Here is a 21,604-nt window from a genome sequence, read left to right on the forward strand (position 1 = left end):
GAATATATTTTTTTCTGCATCTACCTCTGAAAAAATATTGGGCTTCTAGCTGTGTGTGGGTCTTGTTCTATTAATCCATCTATACTGACCTCCATCAGGTTGCAAACTGAATATAATTTTTTTCTGCATCTAGCTCTGAAAAAATATTTGGCCTTCTAGTAGTGTGTCGGACTTTCTCTATTAGTCCATCTATACTGACCTCCATCAGGTTGCAAATTAAAACTAATTTTTATCTGCATCTACAGTACCTCTGAAAAAATATTTGGGCTTCTAGCTGTGTGTGGGACTTGTTGTATTAGTCCATCTATACTGACCTCCATCAGGTTGCAAACTGAATATATTTTTTACTGCATCTACCTCTGAAAAAATATTGGGCTTCTAGCTGTGTGTGGGTCTTGTTCTATTAATCCATCTATACTGACCTCCATCAGGTTGCAAACTGAATATAATTTTTTTCTGCATCTAGCTCTGAAAAAATATTTGGCCTTCTAGTAGTGTGTCGGACTTTCTCTATTAGTCCATCTATACTGACCTCCATCAGGTTGCAAATTAAAACTAATTTTTATCTGCATCTACAGTACCTCTGAAAAAATATTTGGGCTTCTAGCTGTGTGTGGGACTTGTTGTATTAGTCCATCTATACTGACCTCCATCAGGTTGCAAACTGAATATATTTTTTTCTGCATCTACCTCTGAAAAAATATTGGGCTTCTAGCTGTGTGTGGGACTTGTTGTATTAGTCCATCTATACTAACCTCCATCAGGTTGCAAACTGAATATATTTTTTTCTGCATCTACCTCTGAAAAAATATTGGGCTTCTAGCTGTGTGTGGGTCTTGTTCTATTAATCCATCTATACTGACCTCCATCAGGTTGCAAACTGAATATAATTTTTTTCTGCATCTAGCTCTGAAAAAATATTTGGCCTTCTAGTAGTGTGTCGGACTTTCTCTATTAGTCCATCTATACTGACCTCCATCAGGTTGCAAATTAAAACTAATTTTTATCTGCATCTACAGTACCTCTGAAAAAATATTTGGGCTTCTAGCTGTGTGTGGGACTTGTTGTATTAGTCCATCTATACTGACCTCCATCAGGTTGCAAACTGAATATATTTTTTTCTTGCATCTACCTCTGAAAAAATATTGGGCTTCTAGCTGTGTGTGGGTCTTGTTCTATTAATCCATCTATACTGACCTCCATCAGGTTGCAAATTCAAAATAATTTTTTTCTGCATCTAACCCAGCCAATAGTTTTGGCCTAATACCACAGTTTGGCCACTCAGCTCTGCTCGGTTACCATCCATTGTTTTTTTGTGCAAACAACTCCAGAGTTGTGAATTAGTTAACCACCAAAATGAGTGGAAAAAGGCCTGCTGCTGGTGGAAAGGGGAATAGGCGTGTTGGGAAGGGGAAAAAAGGTTGTGTCCGTGGGGTAGGTGTTAAAGCAACAGTAACATCTGCAGAAGAAAGACCATCTTCCAGCCAAACTAAAATGTCTACTTCTTTTAGCAGACAATGTGATAAGATCCCTTTCTTACGGCCACGCCAATCGCTACAAATTCCAGATGAGGCACAAAAACAGCAGGTGCTTCAACGGATATCAAGTGCTCCTTTAAGTGGGCTCTCCTCCACATCAACTTCAACATCACAAATACTCCAGTCCTCAAAGGTGTCACCCAAATCGCACTTGCTTCATCACAGCTCCCAAATCTCCAGCTGCCCGTCTGAGTATGAGGTAGAACAGATGGTTGAGTCTGCAGAGCTGTTTACTCATACTATAGCCTGGGAATCAGAGGTCGACTCCAGCGCTTCTGTGAATCCAGACGAGGAAATGATCTGCACTGATGCCCAGAATCTTTATGAGTCGGATCCAGGACCAGACGCAGAAGGTTCTGACCATAATGTAGACCCTCATTCCCAAACTGTAACTCCTGTTGGTGGAGACAATGAGGAAGACGATGATAAGACTCAAATACCTGATTGGAGCGACAACTTTAGTTTTTTGTCAGGGCAGGAACAGGTTGGCTCTGAGGACGACGGGTGTGATAACGCACAGGGTGATGATGATGAGGTCGGAGATCCCACTTACTGTCAACCCACAGTCAGCCAAGAGATGAGGTCAGCAGAGGAGGTGGAGGAAGATGCTAGTGACGACGAGGTCAGGTTGCGCCTTCCTGGACAGAGACGTAGTACTGGAAGCACGTCAACAACTGCATCCTCAAACACAACTCTGCCTCTCACCACAAGTCGTGGTGGCTCTTCAGGTCGCATGGGTGCTAAGCCTTGCATAGCCTGGGCATTTTTTCAGATCGATAAAGATGACCCAACTCGTGTTATCTGTAACATTTGTCAGCAAAAGCTAAGTAGAGGCCAAAAAATACATAGTTTGAGTACTTCATGCATGAACCGGCACATGGACATGAAGCATAAGTTGCAGTGGGAAGCTCAGTGTGCTACAATGCGGCCTAGCCGGCCGGGCCAACCACCGTCTGCCATATCTTGTGCATCCGCGGCCTCTTCATCCTCTGTGACTGGGGGGACAGCAGTCACACCTGTTTTGGGGCGCATACCTGCCACCCCTTTACCCGCAACAGCCAGCGTGATTGGCAGGTCATCATTTTCTTTGGAGGTGGTAACACCAGCTGGTGTTGAGCGCTGTCCGACATCGATAGCACCACCTTTGGATCAAGGCAACCTAACATGTCCGCCTGCATCTTCCTCACAGACCGGCAGTTTGCCGGGGACACCCTTATCAACCCTGTCTAAGCACAATAGCTAGCCCTCGGTCCCTCAGATGTGGACAAGTAAAAGACCATTTCCTCCTAGCCATGAGAAAGCTAAGAGGTTGAATTTCACCATCTGCAAGCTCTTGGCTACAGAAATGCTGCCTTTCCGCCTGGTGGACACAGAGGATTTTCGAGACCTTATGTCCGTCGCAGTGCCCCAGTACCAGATGCCCAGTCGGCACTACTTCTCAAAGAAAGGTGTGCCTGCGCTCCACCAGCATGTCGCACATAACATCACCGCTTCTTTGAGAAACTCTGTGTGTGACAGGGTGCATTTCACCACAGACACTTGGACGAGTAGGCATGGACAGGGGCGTTACATGTCGCTGACTGGGCACTGGGTAACTATGGTGACAGCAGGACAAGGGGCTGCTGTCCAAGTCTTGCCGTCCCCACGAGTTGTGCGTCAATCCTCTTTATGTCAAAGTTCCTCCACTGCTTCTGCCTCCTCCACCTCCTCTCGGTCTTCCACCTGCACCCAAAGCCTGTCTGGTCATGCCACAAGCTTTCTAACTGCGCAGAAGGGATCCTGCACATCTCCTTACTATGCTGGCAGTAGGGCTCAACGTCATCAGGCGGTTTATACATTGAAATGTCTGGGAAATGTGAGTCACACAGCTGAGGAGTTGTGGTCAGCTCTGGAGAACCAATTTCATGAATGGTTGTCTCCACTGGACCTGAAACCAGGGAAGGCCGTGTGCGACAATGCTGCAAACCTGGGTGCGGCCCTTCGCCGGGGCAATGTCATACACGTGCCTTGTATGGCTCACGTGTTGAACCTGGTTGTCCAGCAATTTTTAGCCCACTATCCCAGACTAGATGGCCTTCTGCAGAGGGCACGGTCGCTGTGTGCTCACTTCCTCCGTTCGCATCCCGCAGCTCAGCGACTTACATCTCTACAGAAGTCGTTGGGCCTGCCACTTCACCGGCTAAAATGCGATGTACCTACCCGGTGGAATTCAACTCTGCACATGTTGCAGCGACTGTGGCAGCACCGACAAGCCCTGGTGCAATACGTTCTGACGTATAGCCTGGGCCAACGAGATTCAGAGGTGGGGCAAATCACGCTGGAGGAATGGTCTCAGATCAGGGACCTATGCACCCTTCTGCACAGTTTTGAAATGGCGACGAAGATGTTTAGTGCTGACGATGCCATTATCAGCATGACTATTCCGGTGATTTACATGCTGGAGCATATGTTAAACAGAATTCGGAGTCAGGTGGTGGCACAAGAGGAGGTGGAGGAAGTAGAGGAGGAGGAGTTGTATGCGGAAGGGCTAACATCTGCAAGGTCCAGACGGTCGGCAGCACCAAGGCGGCAGGCATGTGAGGGTGGGGGATATGGTTTTACCAGGGCGCATGGTAGCAGCCAAACTAGTGAGGAAGGTGCAGGAGCCCAGGAAGAAGTGGAGGACGAACTGATGGAAGACTCATCAGATGAGGGAGACCTTGATCACATTTCTGTTGTGCGAGGTTGGGGGGAGAGGACAGAGGAAGGAAGCATGATTGTTACCTCGCCACCAACACAACAGGGACTTGGTGCTCCTGGATGCGCAACACACATGAGTGCCTTCTTGCTGCACTACCTGCAACATGACCCTCGAATTGTGAGAATTAGAAATAATCCTGACTACTGGGTTGCCACACTGTTAGATCCCCGGTACAAAAGTAAATTTGCAGAAATTATTCCTGCCATAGAAAGGGATGCACGCATGCAGGAGTATCAGCAGAGACTGTTGCAGAATCTTACATGTGCTTTTCCACAAAATACCAGTGGTGCACGTAGTGAATCTCACAGTTCCAACTTGCCAACCGTGGGACCGTCAAGTGTTCAGCACTCAAACCGTAACAGAACCACAGTATCTGCTGGTAACATCAATTTTGCGGAATCATTTCACCACTTTTTTAGCCCATCCTTTGCAAGGCCACAGGAGACAAGAAGTCTGACACATAGTCAACGCCTAGAGACGATGGTACAGGAGTATCTCCAAGTAAACATTGAAGCCACGACTGTGTCACTGGACCCTTGCTCTTTTTGGGCTTCCAATCTGGATAAATGGCCGGAGCTAGCCACTTAAGCCTTGGAGATCTTGTCATGCCCCGCAGCCAGCGTTCTGTCTGAACGTGTGTTCAGCGCTGCTGGTGGTGTGCTGACAGATAAGCGCACGCGGCTCTCCACTGATAATGTAGACAGACTCACGTTCATAAAGATGAACAAATCATGGATCCGAAACGACTTTTCTACCCCTGTGTCATCCTGGGGAGAGTAAAAGCTTGATGATTGGTTAAAATCACCCTACCAACCGTTTTAAGCTTTCAAATTACTAATCATGTTTATCTGTATCTTGACTGGAAAATAATTTGGGCTTTGTAGCAGTGTGCAGCACTGATCCTATTAGGCCATCTATACTAAAGCTTCACCAGATTTAAAATTAAAAATAATTTTTAGCTGCATCTAGCCCGGAAAATAATTTTGGGGCTCCGAGATGCGCAAGGCACATAAGTGCCTTCTTGCTGCACTACCTGCAGCATGACCCTCATATTGTCAGAATTCGAAGTAATCATGACTACTGGGTTGCCACACTCTTAGATCCCCCAAACTTTTCGATCAACCTTTTCATTTTAATAAAGACCAAAAAATGGTCATTTTTGAAATTATAAGCATTAGCAGGTTGTTAGAAACTGAAATCAAACAGTTTTCAACTCAAAACTTTATTCTAGGTGATGTTACATTTTCACATAGGACCCCTTGTTCGAAAGGAGCTTCTGAACTCTCTCGTCCATTGAATTTGTCAGGTTTTGGATGGTTTCTGCTTCAATTGTTTTGCATGAGGACAGAATACCCTCCCAGAGCTGTTGCTTAGATGTGAACTGCCTCCCGCCATCATAGACACTCCTTTTAATGATGCTCCAAAGGTTCTGAATGGGGTAGAGGTCAGGGGAGCATGGGGGTCACACCATAAGTTTGTCCCCTTTTATGCCCATATCAGCCAGAGATGCAGATGTTTTATGTGCAGCATGAGATGGTGCATTATCATGCAGAAAAATGATCTTGCTGTGAAATACACGGTTCTTCTTCTTGAACCATGGCAGGAAGTGCTGTTTGAGAAAATCCACATACATTATGGAGTTCATCTTTAGCGCCTTCAGGGATCCTAAAGGGGCCGACAATCTCTCTCCCCATGATTCCAGCCCAAAACATTACTCCACCTCCTCCTTGTTGGCGCTGTAGCCGTGTTTGCGTGGGGTGTCCATCAACCAGCCATCCTCCACTCCATCCATCTGGACCATCGAGCGCTGCACGGCACTCATCCGTGAACAAAACAGTTTTGAAATCAGTCTTCATGTAATGTTTGGCCCACTGGAGCCGTTTCTGCTTGTGTGAAGTGGATAGAGGAGGTCGACAGGATGGCGCATGCACAGCTGCAAACCTCTGAAGGACCCTGCATCTTGTTGTTCGGGGGACGTTGGAGGCACAAGCAGCTTCAAAAACTTGTCTGCTGCTATGACAAGGCTTTTTTGCCGCTGCTCTTTCAACCTGACGTAATTGCCTGTAGGAAAGAGTCCTCAATTTGCCCTTATCAGCACGCACACGTGTGTACTGTGAATCAGCTACATACTTCTTGATTGCCAAGACACTTCATCCTGATCATCGCACAATGTTGATTGTAGTCATGCCTTGACCTAAACACTCCACAATTTGTTGCTTCTCAGCAGCCGACACATCCTTTTTCTTTCCCATTTTGGCAGAAAATGTAGGCTGCTTAATAATGTGAGAGAGCCTTCTTAAGTAGTCTTGCCTTTCATTGGACACACCTGCCAAACTAATTAGCACAGGTGCCTGCAATTGCTTACAGTGATATAAAGAGCCCTGACACACATCACCATCAATGAGTTTAACTGACAAACAAACAAATTCTTCCCTTATCACTCCTAAACACTTTTTGCATAATAATTTGGAACGCAGTGTACATGTGCTTTTCCACAAAACACCAGTGGTTCACGTAGTGAATCTTACAGTTCTAACTTGCCAACCGTGGTCTGTATGGAGTTGTTCAATAAAGGGCCCAAAATTAAGATAACATAGATGGGAGAGGTCTCTATGAATAGGAATTCCTAAGTATTTGATACCCTGTGAGGGCCAGGCAAAGGGAAAGTTGGACTGGATGGAATCCTATATGGATTTGGGGAGGGAGACATCGAGGGCCTCAGACTTCGCTGCATTGATTTTAAAATTTTACCATGTAACAAAGTGTTCTATTTCAGCCATAACAGCATGGATGGATATATGTGATTGAGTGATATATACTAGGACATCATCAGCAAATAGAGAGCACTTGTACTCGGTGCCTCCCACCTCAATCCACCTAATATTGGGGTTATGGCGAATTGATGAGAGCAGGTGCTCCGTCACTAGGATGTATAAGAGAGGGGACAGAGGACATCACTGCCTTGTCCCATTGGTGATTGTGAAAGGTGATGAAAATGTTCTGACGCACCCCCTGGGCCTTGGGACACCCGGAGCCGGACCCTTTTTGGTGGATGCTGGTGGTTGTAGTCTTCGTGGCGGCGATCCGGTTCCGTGGCTCAGGGCGGTCAAACCAGTGGCGGAACTATTTATGTGGTTTTGATGTTTAAATGTCCGACTACGCCACCCGTGGATTGCGGTCAGAGTGAACCGCCGCTACAGGGCAGACCGCTGAGGCTGGTGTTGTGGGTGCAGCAGAGCGTAGCATAACTCCCCACGGGAGGAGTATAGCCTCAGGGCAGTGTATGCGGAGGATGGGGGTGATGGTGCAGGGCAGCAGCAGTAACGACACGGAGTCAGTGATGCAGTTCAGGGCCTTTACTCACAGTTCTTATTATCCAGACTACGTCTGCAGGTAACGGCTGCCCACGTCGTACTGTGCTCACCAGGTGAGGGGCTCAGACAACTCCCAGATAACTTTGGAGCACTTCACAGGACCCCCTTTGTGTGTCCTTTGTCTGGCCTTTCTTACCAACACTTCTGTCCGGCTGCCTCGGGCCTCCTCTTGGTAAACTTGGCGCCAGTTTCCCTGACCCTATGTGGTGCCTTCCTAGCGGGTGTAGCGAGGGGGTGCGCCACATAAAATGTCAGAGCCTCCGGTTTCTAGCTGAGGGTCGTTTCCTGCCTCCACTAGTTCGGGGACCGGTCTCCCCCTTTGGCCTGACCCCTCCACGCAGGTGGATTCGGGCGTGCGGTGGCGACTCGCCCGTCCGCACCCCTGGGATCCCTTCATTCCTCGTTCCTGGAGCCTTCTCCGCTCCTCTTCCTTCCTTCTCCCTCTTCCAGGCCTGGGCCTCTGTTACTAGGCCCGCCTCCGGAGCAGAGCTCATGCAGAGCCCCTGCTACCTGCCACTTCTGCTCAGACTTCTCTGCACTGAACTAAGATGGTGCCCACCTTTTATACTCCCTTCTCAATGCACCCAGGAACTGCTTCCTCCCTGCTCCTGCACTACAGGGTTCCCCTTCCTCAGTGTTCCCTCCCCCCACTCAAGCCAGGGACAGGGACTGTCGTGCCCATCTCAGGGGCATATTGGTCGCCCTGCCCCACGGCAATGTGGTGTAATGCATGCAGGTGTCGGGTCCTGATCCACACTCCATCCTTACCTGAGAGTGAGATATCACACCTCTGGGTGAGGTGCAATACGTCTGTAGCAACCGAGCCCTCAGGGTGCTACAGTTCCATTTATCTTCAGCCTAGGTGACGTATTGCGATACAGGGCCGTGATTTTGGCTATAAAAGGGTCCCCTAGACCCCTACCCCAAGCTTTTTAAGAGAATCATATATGGCGTGCCAGGAGACTCTATGGAATGCTTTCTCAGCATCCAACGAGAGTATCTAATTACAAATTTTTAACTGCATCTAGCCCAGGAAATACTTTGTGCCTAGTAGCAGTGTCTGCTAGTCAGCGGATTATCCCGGCTGTTAAGCAAGCTGCACCACCTGTAGTTTAGACACTTAATTTTTTCAAAGGAAATGCTTCGGGACCATGGGATACTTAGTGAAGAGCATCAGGAGGCACCCCAAGGCATAGGGGCTGGGACTGGCAGTAGGATGAATTGCGGTGGACAGCCGAGCTCGATCCTTATAAAAGCTTTTTAACTGCAGCAGCTTTAGTGGACGCTACTGGAGCTGGAATTACCGCGGCTGCTGGCATGAGACTTGCCCTCCAATAGATCCTTGTAAATGGATTTAAAGTGTATTCATTCAAATTAGAGAGACAATTTAAATTAAAAAGCTTAGAGCTGCCTCCACCACAGGGGGGCTCGCTCGACCCACCAGCGGACAGGCACCAGTATTGGGAGAGGGGGGCTGGCCGTCAGGGTTCACCGCGGCTCTGGCACAAACCCGGCGACACGGAGGTGGCACGGGCAGGAGCGGACTGGCCGTGTCGGCTTCTCACTTTTTGGATTTTAGAAGGGCATGACATGCCTATATCTGTGTCTCCCCCTCCTTTTACTCCTCCACCTCTTTTATTTTCGCATGACTATATGTACTTGTCACTTTTCCATGTGTTAGTTATGTCTTCTGAGCAGTTTGTCAGCTTTTGGACACCTTTGAAGGTGTTTTCTATGTGTTTCTATGTGTTTTTGTTTGCCTGCCATTGGTTTTAACGGTGTTCGAAGGTGTTCGACGAACAGTTCGACGAACAGTTCGGCGAACACACGGGTGTTCGACGAACCGAACCGAACTCGAACACTACGGGGGTGGCTCAACACTAGTCTGTATAGATGGATTAATAGAAGAAGTCCCACACACAGCTAGAAGCCCAATATTTTTTCAGAGGTACATGCAGAAAAAAATATATTCAGTTTGCAACCTGATGGAGGTCTGTATAGATGGATTAATAGAGAAAGTCCCACACACAGCTAGAAGCCCAATATTTTTTCAGAGGTAGATGCAGAAAAAAATATATTCAGTTTGCAACCTGATGGAAGTCTGTATAGATGGATTAATAGAACAAGTCCCACACACAGCTAGAAGCCCAATATTTTTTCAGAGGTAGATGCAGAAAAAAATATATTCAGTTTGCAACCTGATGGAGGTCAGTATAGATGGACTAATACAACAAGTCCCACACACAGCTAGAAGCCCAATATTTTTTCAGAGCTAGATGCAGACAAAAAATTATTTTGAATTTGCAACCTGATGGAGGTCAGTATAGATGGACTAATAGAGAAAGTCCCACACACTGCTAGAAGGCCACATATTTTTTCAGAGGTAGATGCAGAAAAAAATATATTCAGTTTGCAACCTGATGGAGGTCTGTATAGATGGATTAATAGAGAAAGTCCCACACACTGCTAGAAGGCCAAATATTTTTTCAGAGCTAGATGCAGATAAAAATTATATTCAATTTGCAACCTGATGGAGGTCAGTATAGATGGACTAATAGAACAAGTCCCACACACAGCTAGAAGCCCAAATATATTTTCAGAGGTACTGTAGATGCAGATAAAAATTATTTTTAATTTGCAACCTGATGGAGGTCAGTATAGATGGACTAATACAACAAGTCCCACACACAGCTAGTAGCCCAATATTTTTTCAGAGGTAGATGCAGAAAAAAATATATTCAGTTTGCAACCTGATGGAGGTCAGTATAGATGGACTAATACAACAAGTCCCACACACAGCTAGAAGCCCAATATTTATTCAGAGTTAGATGCAGAAAAAAATATATTCAGTTTGCAACCTGATGGAGGTCTGTATAGATGGATTAATAGAACAAGTCCCACACACAGCTAGAAGCCCAATATTTTTTCAGAGGTAGATGCAGAAAAAAATATATTCAGTTTGCAACCTGATGGAGGTCTGTATAGATGGATTAATAGAACAAGTCCCACACACAGCTAGAAGCCCAATATTTTTTCAGAGGTAGATGCAGAAAAAAATATATTCAGTTTGCAACCTGATGGAGGTCTGTATAGATTGATTAATAGAACAAGTCCCACACACAGCTAGAAGCCCAATATTTTTTCAGAGGTAGATGCAGAAAAAAATATATTCAGTTTGCAACCTGATGGAAGTCTGTATAGATGGATTAATAGAACAAGTCCCACACACAGCTAGAAGCCCAATATTTTTTCAGAGGTAGATGCAGAAAAAAATATATTCAGTTTGCAACCTGATGGAGGTCAGTATAGATGGACTAATACAACAAGTCCCACACACAGCTAGAAGCCCAATATTTTTTCAGAGCTAGATGCAGACAAAAAATTATTTTGAATTTGCAACCTGATGGAGGTCAGTATAGATGGACTAATAGAGAAAGTCCCACACACTGCTAGAAGGCCACATATTTTTTCAGAGGTAGATGCAGAAAAAAATATATTCAGTTTGCAACCTGATGGAGGTCTGTATAGATGGATAAATAGAACAAGTCCCACACACAGCTAGAAACCCAATATTTTTTCAGAGGTAGATGCAGAAAAAAATATATTCAGTTTGCAACCTGATGGAGGTCAGTATAGATGGACTAATACAACAAGTCCCACACACAGCTAGAAGCCCAATATTTTTTCAGAGGTAGATGCAGAAAAAAATATATTCAGTTTGCAACCTGATGGAGGTCTGTATAGATGGATTAATAGAACAAGTCCCACACACAGCTAGAAGCCCAAATATTTTTTCAGAGGTAGATGCAGATAAAAATTATTTTTAATTTGCAACCTGATGGAGGTCAGTATAGATGGACTAATAGAGAAAGTCCCACACACTGCTAGAAGGCCAAATATTTTTTCAGAGCTAGATGCAGATAAAAATTATATTCAATTTGCAACCTGATGGAGGTCAGTATAGATGGACTAATAGAACAAGTCCCACACACAGCTAGAAGCCCAAATATTTTTTCAGAGGTACTGTAGATGCAGATAAAAAATATTTTTAATTTGCAACCTGATGGAGGTCAGTATAGATGGACTAATACAAAAAGTCCCACACACAGCTAGAAGCCCAATATTTTTTCAGAGCTAGATGCAGAAAAAAAATTATTTTGAATTTGCAACCTGATGGAGGTCAGTATAGATGGACTAATAGAGAAAGTCCCACACATTGCTAGAAGGCCCAATATTTTTTCAGAGGTAGATGCAGAAAAAAATATATTCAGTTTGCAACCTGATGGAGGTCAGTATAGATGGACTAATACAACAAGTCCCACACACAGCTAGAAGCCCAATATTTTTTCAGAGGTAGATGCAGAAAAAAATATATTCAGTTTGCAACCTGATGGAGGTCTGTATAGATGGATTAATAGAACAAGTCCCACACACTGCTAGAAGGCCAATATTTTTTCAGAGGTAGATGCAGAAAAAAATATATTCAGTTTGCAACCTGATGGAGGTCTGTATAGATGGATTAATAGAACAAGTCCCACACACAGCTAGAAGCCCAATATTTTTTCAGAGGTAGATGCAGAAAAAAATATATTCAGTTTGCAACCTGATGGAGGTCAGTATAGATGGACTAATACAACAAGTCCCACACACAGCTAGAAGCCCAATATTTTTTCAGAGCTAGATGCAGACAAAAAATTATTTTGAATTTGCAACCTGATGGAGGTCAGTATAGATGGACTAATAGAGAAAGTCCCACACACTGCTAGAAGGCCACATATTTTTTCAGAGGTAGATGCAGAAAAAAATATATTCAGTTTGCAACCTGATGGAGGTCTGTATAGATGGATTAATAGAACAAGTCCCACACACAGCTAGAAGCCCAATATTTTTTCAGAGGTAGATGCAGAAAAAAATATATTCAGTTTGCAACCTAATGGAGGTCAGTATAGATGGACTAATACAACAAGTCCCACACACAGCTAGAAGCCCAATATTTTTTCAGAGGTAGATGCAGAAAAAAATATATTCAGTTTGCAACCTGATGGAGGTCTGTATAGATGGATTAATAGAACAAGTCCCACACACTGCTAGAAGGCCAATATTTTTTCAGAGGTAGATGCAGAAAAAAATATATTCAGTTTGCAACCTGATGGAGGTCTGTATAGATGGACTAATACAACAAGTCCCACACACAGCTAGAAGCCCAATATTTTTTCAGAGCTAGATGCAGACAAAAAATTATTTTGAATTTGCAACCTGATGGAGGTCAGTATAGATGGACTAATAGAGAAAGTCCCACACACTGCTAGAAGGCCACATATTTTTTCAGAGGTAGATGCAGAAAAAAATATATTCAGTTTGCAACCTGATGGAGGTCTGTATAGATGGATTAATAGAACAAGTCCCACACACAGCTAGAAGCCCAATATTTTTTCAGAGGTAGATGCAGAAAAAAATATATTCAGCTTGCAACCTGATGGAGGTCAGTATAGATGGACTAATACAACAAGTCCCACACACAGCTAGAAGCCCAATATGTTTTCAGAGGTAGATGCAGAAAAAAATATATTCAGTTTGCAACCTGATGGAGGTCAGTATAGATGGGCTAATACAACAAGTCCCACACACAGCTAGAAGCCCAATATTTTTTCAGAGCTAGATGCAGACAAAAAATTATTTTGAATTTGCAACCTGATGGAGGTCAGTATAGATGGACTAATAGAGAAAGTCCCACACACTGCTAGAAGGCCAAATATTTTTTCAGAGCTAGATGCAGAAAAAAATTATATTCAGTTTGCAACCTGATGGAGGTCAGTATAGATGGACTAATAGAGAAAGTCCCACACACTGCTAGAAGGCCACATATTTTTTCAGAGGTAGATGCAGAAAAAATATATTCAGTTTGCAACCTGATGGAGGTCTGTATAGATGGATTAATAGAACAAGTCCCACACACAGCTAGAAGCCCAATATTTTTTCAGAGGTAGATGCAGAAAAAAATATATTCAGTTTGCAACCTGATGGAGGTCAGTATAGATGGACTAATACAACAAGTCCCACACACAGCTAGAAGCCCAATATTTTTTCAGAGGTAGATGCAGAAAAAAATATATTCAGTTTGCAACCTGATGGAGGTCTGTATAGATGGATTAATAGAACAAGTCCCACACACAGCTAGAAGCCCAAATATTTTTTCAGAGGTAGATGCAGATAAAAAATATTTTTAATTTGCAACCTGATGGAGGTCAGTATAGATGGACTAATAGAGAAAGTCCCACACACTGCTAGAAGGCCAAATATTTTTTCAGAGCTAGATGCTGATAAAAATTATATTCAATTTGCAACCTGATGGAGGTCAGTATAGATGTACTAATAGAACAAGTCCCACACACAGCTAGAAGCCCAAATATTTTTTCAGAGGTACTGTAGATGCAGATAAAAATTATTTTTAATTTGCAACCTGATGGAGGTCAGTATAGATGGACTAATACAACAATTCCCACACACAGCTAGAAGCCCAATATTTTTTCAGAGGTAGATGCAGAAAAAAATATATTCAGTTTGCAACCTGATGGAGGTCTGTATAGATGGATTAATAGAACAAGTCCCACACACAGCTAGAAGCCCAATATTTTTTCAGAGGTAGATGCAGAAAAAAATATATTCAGTTTGCAACCTGATGGAGGTCAGTATAGATGGACCAATACAACAAGTCCCACACACAGCTAGAAGCCCAATATTTTTTCAGAGCTAGATGCAGAAAAAAATTATATTCAATTTGCAACCTGATGGAGGTCAGTATAGATGGACTAATAGAATGATGCTATGCCCAAAAGATTTTACTTCACTAGGTGCAGTAAAAAAATTGGTATTCTATACACAGGTGGTATATCTTGCAACACAGATAGGCTACTCCACTGACTAACACACTCTGCAATAGGCCAAAAAGGATTAGCTTTGCTAGATTCAGCCAAATGCTGTGAAAAAAACTTGCACAGCACTGGCACAGACCTGCCTGGCAAAAACTGATAGGAACTGATGTAACCTAGTCCTGTAAAGGACTCCTATTACAATTAGTCTTTACTCCCACAACCTATCTATTTAAGAGCACAGACCAGCCTGATAAAAGTCATAGGAAATGCTGTAACCTAGTCCTTAAAAGGACTGCAATCACAACTATTCCCTACTCCCAAGCTATCTGTAGATTTGTGCGAAAATTGGCTTGAAATTAACAAGGTATAGCGCACACAGCAACAGCGGTGCCGTCTAACACGCAGCTGCAGCAGTGAGAAAATGGTGGCGACGGGGAAAATGGCTTGGTCTTATAGGGCAAGGACATGTGACATACACTGCCAATGACACATGCCCTTGCTTGTGTGAAAAAAAGCACTTCGCTCCGTGTGTGCGCTGCTGATAGGCTGACAGATTGCACCACCCCACTGTAAATGCGGGAAAGAGAAAAAAAAAATGGAGATCTTCATTGTTCCTGCAGAGATCCATCCCCTGCCCCTCCCCCCACCCCGCTGTACACTCAAACTGCGTATTAACATTAATTTTCATCATTACTGAGAAAAAATCCAGTTATGATTTTGGTGCACGAACAGTTATCGAACATAACCTCGAACAGCCGAATTTTTCTCAAATTGTTCGTGTTCGCCGAACGGCTCGAACACCGCCCAAAACAGCTCGAATTTGAGATTGGCGAACAGTTCGAGTAGAACAACGCTCATCTCTAATAAGGACATTGTGACGTCAAGGTCGCTTGTTGTCTGGTGTCCGTATCCCGAGTGCCACTAGGTGGGTTACTTGGTAGCTGCTGGGGGTCTGTGCTGAAGGTTTTGCTGGTGCTTAGCTCTCTTCTCACTTCTATTAATCACTTTCATTGATTTAAGGTTTATTCATTTTGTTGGGTTGTATTTAGCACATTAGCATCCTGGCCAGAGGGTGTCATTTTGTCTGAGTCCCTTACTGTGCTGGACCTAGGAGAGTTGAGTTTGAGACGCACTTTCATGAAAGTGGACAATCCCTTTAAGTCTCTAAAATGATACTGGTTTACATGAAGGTGGCACTACAGTGTTTTTTTCCTTCTGGGGGAGAGCTCTTACGATATTTTTTCCTAGAAATCATTGCTCTAAAGCAGTGTTTCCCAAACCCCGTCCTCACGGACCCCAACGCATCATGTTTTCAGGATCTCCTTAGTATTGCACAGGTGAGAGAGCCTGTGGCAGTTTCTGATGCCTTAATAATAATTCTATCACCTGGGCAATACTAAGAAAATCCTGAAAACATGATGTGTGGGGGGCCGTGAGGACTGGAGTTTGGGAAACACTGCTCTAAAGAGTCCCAACCAGCTAGATATCGTCAAAGAGAATCAGTACCTTTCGTGAAGTATTTCTAAAATCCTTTTAAGATAAAGCCTAGAACTCACCCTGTGCCGGGTGGCTGTATCTCATAGACTGGTGGGTGCAAGTCAACCAAGTGTCCAAGAAGAACTCGAGCTGTTTCTTGTGGGTCATATGGTTTGTCGTAGTTCTGAAAGAGCAAAAACATTAAAATTAACGATCTATCTGATATATTTGTTATATAGAAATGTCTGAAGAGGGTTTTAGTGATTTAAATACATATGATCTGTTCTTAGGATGACCTAAGGATTACTCATTAGATATAAATGAGCCAACGAACGATTGTTCCTCAATGGCTCCAAACACAACACCGACTACATAGGGTAATGTTGTGTTTCTGCACCGGTGATGCAATGAGTGCAGCCAAAACAATCCAACCATTGCGAACAAGTTCTTTGTTGACAAGACTGCAGTGGTGACATTCCATCTACACCACATGACCACTGCTGCCAATCACTGGCTTCTTCAGTGATGCTGAGTAGAAAACACCAGACTGCTGAGACAAGTGATTGGCTGCAGTTATCATGTGTTATAGAGGAGATATCACCACTGCTGCCCTATGAAAAAAGACCACAGGGGAGCACCTGAAAGGTAGCGTTGCAATGGAAGATGCTTAAACAGGTAAGTAATACTTTATCAGGTTATTTTTAAGCACTTTTAGTCTTTGCTTGGTTTTTAAAACCTCACATTTCCCTTTAAAGAGGAACTGTCACCAGGTGAAAATTGGACAGTTTTTGATCTTTTTTATTCCAGCTGAGTATTCTGTTTTTTGCATTATTTATTTATTTTTTAAATCCGAGACACAATTCCAGAGATATGGGCCTTTTTATGTAGTGTTAATTTTTATGGTCTTTACCAAGAGTGTGTGGCTCATAGATTTTCTGGGGGCCTTTCTTTAGGCTTATTTGCATAATTACCCCTGTAAGCATAATTTTTATGTTCTTGGTGAAGAACATAAAAATTAGCACTAAATAAAAAAGTTCACATCTCTGGAGCCACGTGTTTTTTTTTTAAAGTGGAATACTCATGGGAACACTGGGAATAAAATAAGAGCAAAAACTGGTCACTTAAGACCTGGTGATAGGTCCTAGAAAATTCCTTTGCTGGTTTTTATGTAATTTTTACATAAATTGATAATTTGAAAGAACAGCAGCAATTAGGATTTTACACCTGAAATCACAAAAGGGGGAGTGTAATGTAGAAAATACTATTTTTTTTTTCTTAAAAAAATGTTCTCTCAAAATGTACAACTTTAACAAAACTGACAAATCTCAATCACTAAACTTTCCCTTAGACTTTATTCTTCTTTTGCATTGTATCCTCGGAGCGTGTAAATCGAATCATTTTATTCATTGCAACCCAGTTATACTTTTGATAAAACAATGATTCCGAATCTAACAAGACCCTTCATGAATATAATTTTTCTTAGTTAGTAGCAATAATCAGGTGGTTTTCATGGACTTTGAGAACATCAGAGATAAAGGAAGGTTGAGGCTCTCGGAGCACATATTTCTAAGCCCATGTTGTATATACCAGGCTTTACCAATCAATGAATACATATTATTGAGACTCTTGTTAACATAACCAAATGCGTTCTATACAAGCAGATTGAATGCAATGAAAGTTCATTTTAAACTTGGCAAAAAATGGTAGAAAGTGAAGCTACTTCATAATATTGCTTCTAGAATTGAAGTGAGATTGCATCCTTATAGGATGGTCACACTCCGAGCCGGCAGCTTGTGTGTTCTCACAAGGGAATATATTAGACTGAGTACATCTTGTAAAACATGCTTCGTCCTTGATAGCAGATTACCCATTCTAACCATGCCTTGTACTTAGTGATGTTCCTACATGTAGTGATGAGGCTATTCTATCTACCTTAGAGTCGAGGAAGGACTGAGCGGCCAGGAGCTCGTTAGTTTTCTGCTCGATGAGGCCAAGGTACTGCATTATGTTTGCTTCACGAATGCTAGATGAAGAGCCCAACATTTCGTCCAGGACAGAGCGGTCGCAATTTATCTTCTTGAACAAGGAATCAATTCCTAAGAAATAAGAACCATTACTTTAACAGAAAGTAGAAGTCCAGTTTCGTTATTTACATGTAAATGCATACAGGCATCAGAGTGGTAGGAAAAAAATACCATGGAGAGTAATATGGAAAGGTATGATGCCACTATGGGTTGTGATATTACAGTAAACTTGATTTAAACATAGAAGCAAAAATGTATAACTGATACTTTTAAAGCTAAATATACTTTCTATGTAACTGAACACTACAAACAGGTAGAGCGCACTGAGACTTTCATTGTTCCATACTACAAAGCACCATAGGTGCTTCTTGTGACTCCATATGTTAGAGATATTCTCCCCAAGAAGCAATGATCCTACAGGACAATAATACTATATTCAATGGCACATGTTCGATTTTGTGTCAATGAAAAAAAATATGAAACTTAAGACATAAGGATTTACTATAGGTCTATAAGTGATGGGTACAAAAGCCCGTAAGTAAAATCTAAGAATGCAGTTTATGTCCTTCCATTGCTATTCATCTAGGGGATATTGAGAAATTGAGAGTTACGACTCCATCATAACCTTTCATGAGATGGTGTCCATCAGCAGTTAGAAATGAAAGTGTCCATCAGTAGCTCATTACATTTTGTCCATTAGGACAATGAGTTAGGGTCCATCAGCAGCTATAGTGAGATGGTGTCAGTTAGCACCTACAATGAGATGATGTCAATTAGCAGCTATAAAGAGATGGTGACTATTAGAATCTAAGATGAGATGGTTGTCAATTAGCAGCTATAAGAGATGGTGTCCATTGGAATCTAAGCAGCTACATTCAGATGGTGCCCATTAGCAGCTACAATGAGATAATATCCATCAGCAGCTACAGTGAGATAGAGTTCATTAGCAGCTACAATGAGATGATATCCATCATGAGATGATATCCATCAGCAGCTACAATGAGATTGAGTCCATCAGCAGCTACAATGAGATCGAGTGCATCAACAACTACAATGAGATGGTGTCCATCAGCAGCTACATTGATATGGAGTCCATCAGCAGCTACAATGAGATGATATCCATCATGAGATGATATCTATCAGCAGCTACAATGAGATCGAGTCCATCAACAACTACAATGAGATGGCGTCTATCAGCAGCTACAATGAGATAATATCCACCGGCAGTTACAACGAGTTGGAGTCCATCAGCAGTCACAATGAGATGGAGTTCATTAGCAGCTACAATGAAATGATGTCCATCAGCAGGTACAATGAGATTTTGTTCCTTATCAGCTAGATAAGGTGTCAATTGGCAGCTCCAATGACGTGATGTCCATTAGCAGCTACAGTCTGACGGTGTGCATCATCAAGCAGACTGAGATTCTGCCCATCAGCAGTTGCGATGATATGGTGTCCATCATCGGACAGAATGAGAGTGTGCCCAATCAGGAGCTATAAGAAGGTGATGTCCCTCAATAACTTAATGGGGTTTTCCCACGAACAAAGTACATTTGAATCAAAAAATCTTGGAATAAAAATAAGTTCCACAATTGAATGTGTTAAAAAAAATGTCCCTGTGCTGAGATAATCTTACAAATGTGTCCCTGCTATGTACTGTGTAATGGCTGTGTCTTACCATGCAGTGTCTGATCATACCACATCTCCTGGGCAGGGGGGGACGCAAAAGAGTATACAGACATTACTGCAAGGGATCGCAGCTGCTGAGCAGAGGAGGAAGCAAAAGAGAGTATACAGACATTTCAGCACAGGATCACAGCTTCTGGGCAGGGGAGGAATCAAAGAGAGTATACAAATATTACAGCATGGGATCACAACTTCTGGACAGGGGAGGACGCAAAAGAGAGTATACAGACAAAACAGTGCGGGATCACAGCTGATTCTTTATTTGAAGTAAAAGATTTCACTGCCTGTTTTTAAGCAACGTTTTTCCTCAAAGAAAGAATTATTTGCCATCCCCTGCTGTAATGTCTGTATACTCTTTTGCGTCCTCCCCTGCCCAGGAGCTGTGGTATGATCAGACCATGTTCCTGCACGGTCACTCACAGCCATTACACAGTACACAGCAGGGGCACATTTATATGATTATCTAAGCACAGGGACATTTTTTTTAACACATTCAATTGTGGAACTTATTTTTACCCAATACAGAGCAGGGGCATATTTATAAGGACAGATTCTCCCATCTGAGCTATGGATCTCTGTAGCTCCTCCAGAGTGACCATGGACTTCTTGGCAGTGCTCTCCTTGCCTGGGATGTCAGTTTAGGTGGACGGCCATGTCTTGGTAGGTTTGCAGTTTTGCCATACTGCTTCCAACTTTATCCCTGACCTGTTTGGTGTGTTTCTTGATTTTCATGATGATGTTTGATGCCTAATGTTCTGAAACAAATCTGAGTGATTCACAGAACAGCTGTAGTTATACTGAGAATAAATTACACACAGGTGGACTCAATTTCCTAATTATGTGACTTCTGGAGGCAATTGGTCACTTAGAATGTACATCACAATTTTCAGATTTATATTTTTAAAATAATTATAAAACCATGAATTATTTCCTTTACACTTCACAAATACTTGCTGCTTTGTGTTGGTATGTCACATAAAATCCCAATAAAATAAATTTAAGTTTGTGAGTGTAACGTAAAAAATGTTGAAAAGTTCACGGGTTATGAAAGCTTTTTCAAGGCGCTGTATGTAATGCATAGACGTTTCAGATCCTGTACAGTGAGAGACATTTTCTGTATCTTTAGTCTGGCTAGTAACAGGAACCTCTTGTTCAATAGGATATTTAAGATGATAATTGCAAATAAATAGGAAATAATTTATATAGAAAATATATACCGTATTTTTCGGACTATAAGAAGCACCGGACCATAAGACGCACCTAGGTTTTAAAGGAGGAAAATGGGGAAAAAAATTTAAGCAAAAAATGTGGTCATAATGCCCTGTTATGGGGGAGGGGGTCTGCTGCTGACACTAGTATTGGGGTAATGTCCCCCAATTCTGTTAATATAATCTATCCTGGTATGTATGGCCCTCCTTCCTGGTATAAGTGGCCCCCATCCCATCCTGGTATGCATGGCAACCCTTTATCCCCCATCCTGGTATGCATGGCACCCCTTTATACCCCATCTTGGTATGCATGGCATCCCTTTATCCCCCATCCTGGTATGCATGGCACCCCTTGAGCCCCCATCCTGGCATGCATGGCACCCCTTGAGCCCCCATCCTGGCATGCATGGCACCCTCTGAGCCCCCATCCTGGTATGCATGGCACCCTCTGAGCCCCCATCCTGGTATGCATGGCACACCTTGAGCCCCCATCCTGGTATGCATGGCACCCTCTGAGCCCCCATCCTGGTATGCATGGCACCCTCTGAGCCCCCATCCTGGCATGCATGGCACCCTCTGAGCCCCCATCCTGGTATGCATGGCACCTTCTGAGCCCCCATCCTGGTATGCATGGCACCTTCTGAGCCCCCACCCTGGTATGTATGGCACCTTCTGAGCCCCCATCC

The 21,604-nt window shown here is 43.2% G+C and overlaps 1 protein-coding gene across 2 annotated transcripts in view; it reads right to left on the reverse strand.

The window, feature by feature from the left end:
* Positions 1–21,604, reverse strand: part of ODAD1 (outer dynein arm docking complex subunit 1) — a 288,579-nt gene that overhangs the window by 98,628 nt on the left and 168,347 nt on the right. For both annotated transcript variants that reach the window (XM_073657770.1, XM_073657769.1), the window contains 2 exons: positions 17,933–18,096; positions 16,081–16,184 (listed from right to left, as the gene is read on the reverse strand). In XM_073657770.1, the coding sequence (XP_073513871.1) occupies positions 16,081–16,184; positions 17,933–18,096 (268 nt within the window). The remainder of the gene's footprint in view (positions 1–16,080; positions 16,185–17,932; positions 18,097–21,604) is intronic.

This window comes from Phyllobates terribilis, unplaced genomic scaffold (genome assembly GCF_046119375.1).
Source record: "Phyllobates terribilis strain yellow unplaced genomic scaffold, ASM4611937v1 Scaffold_12__6_contigs__length_324123572, whole genome shotgun sequence".
NCBI classification, from domain to species: Eukaryota; Metazoa; Chordata; class Amphibia; order Anura; family Dendrobatidae; genus Phyllobates; species Phyllobates terribilis.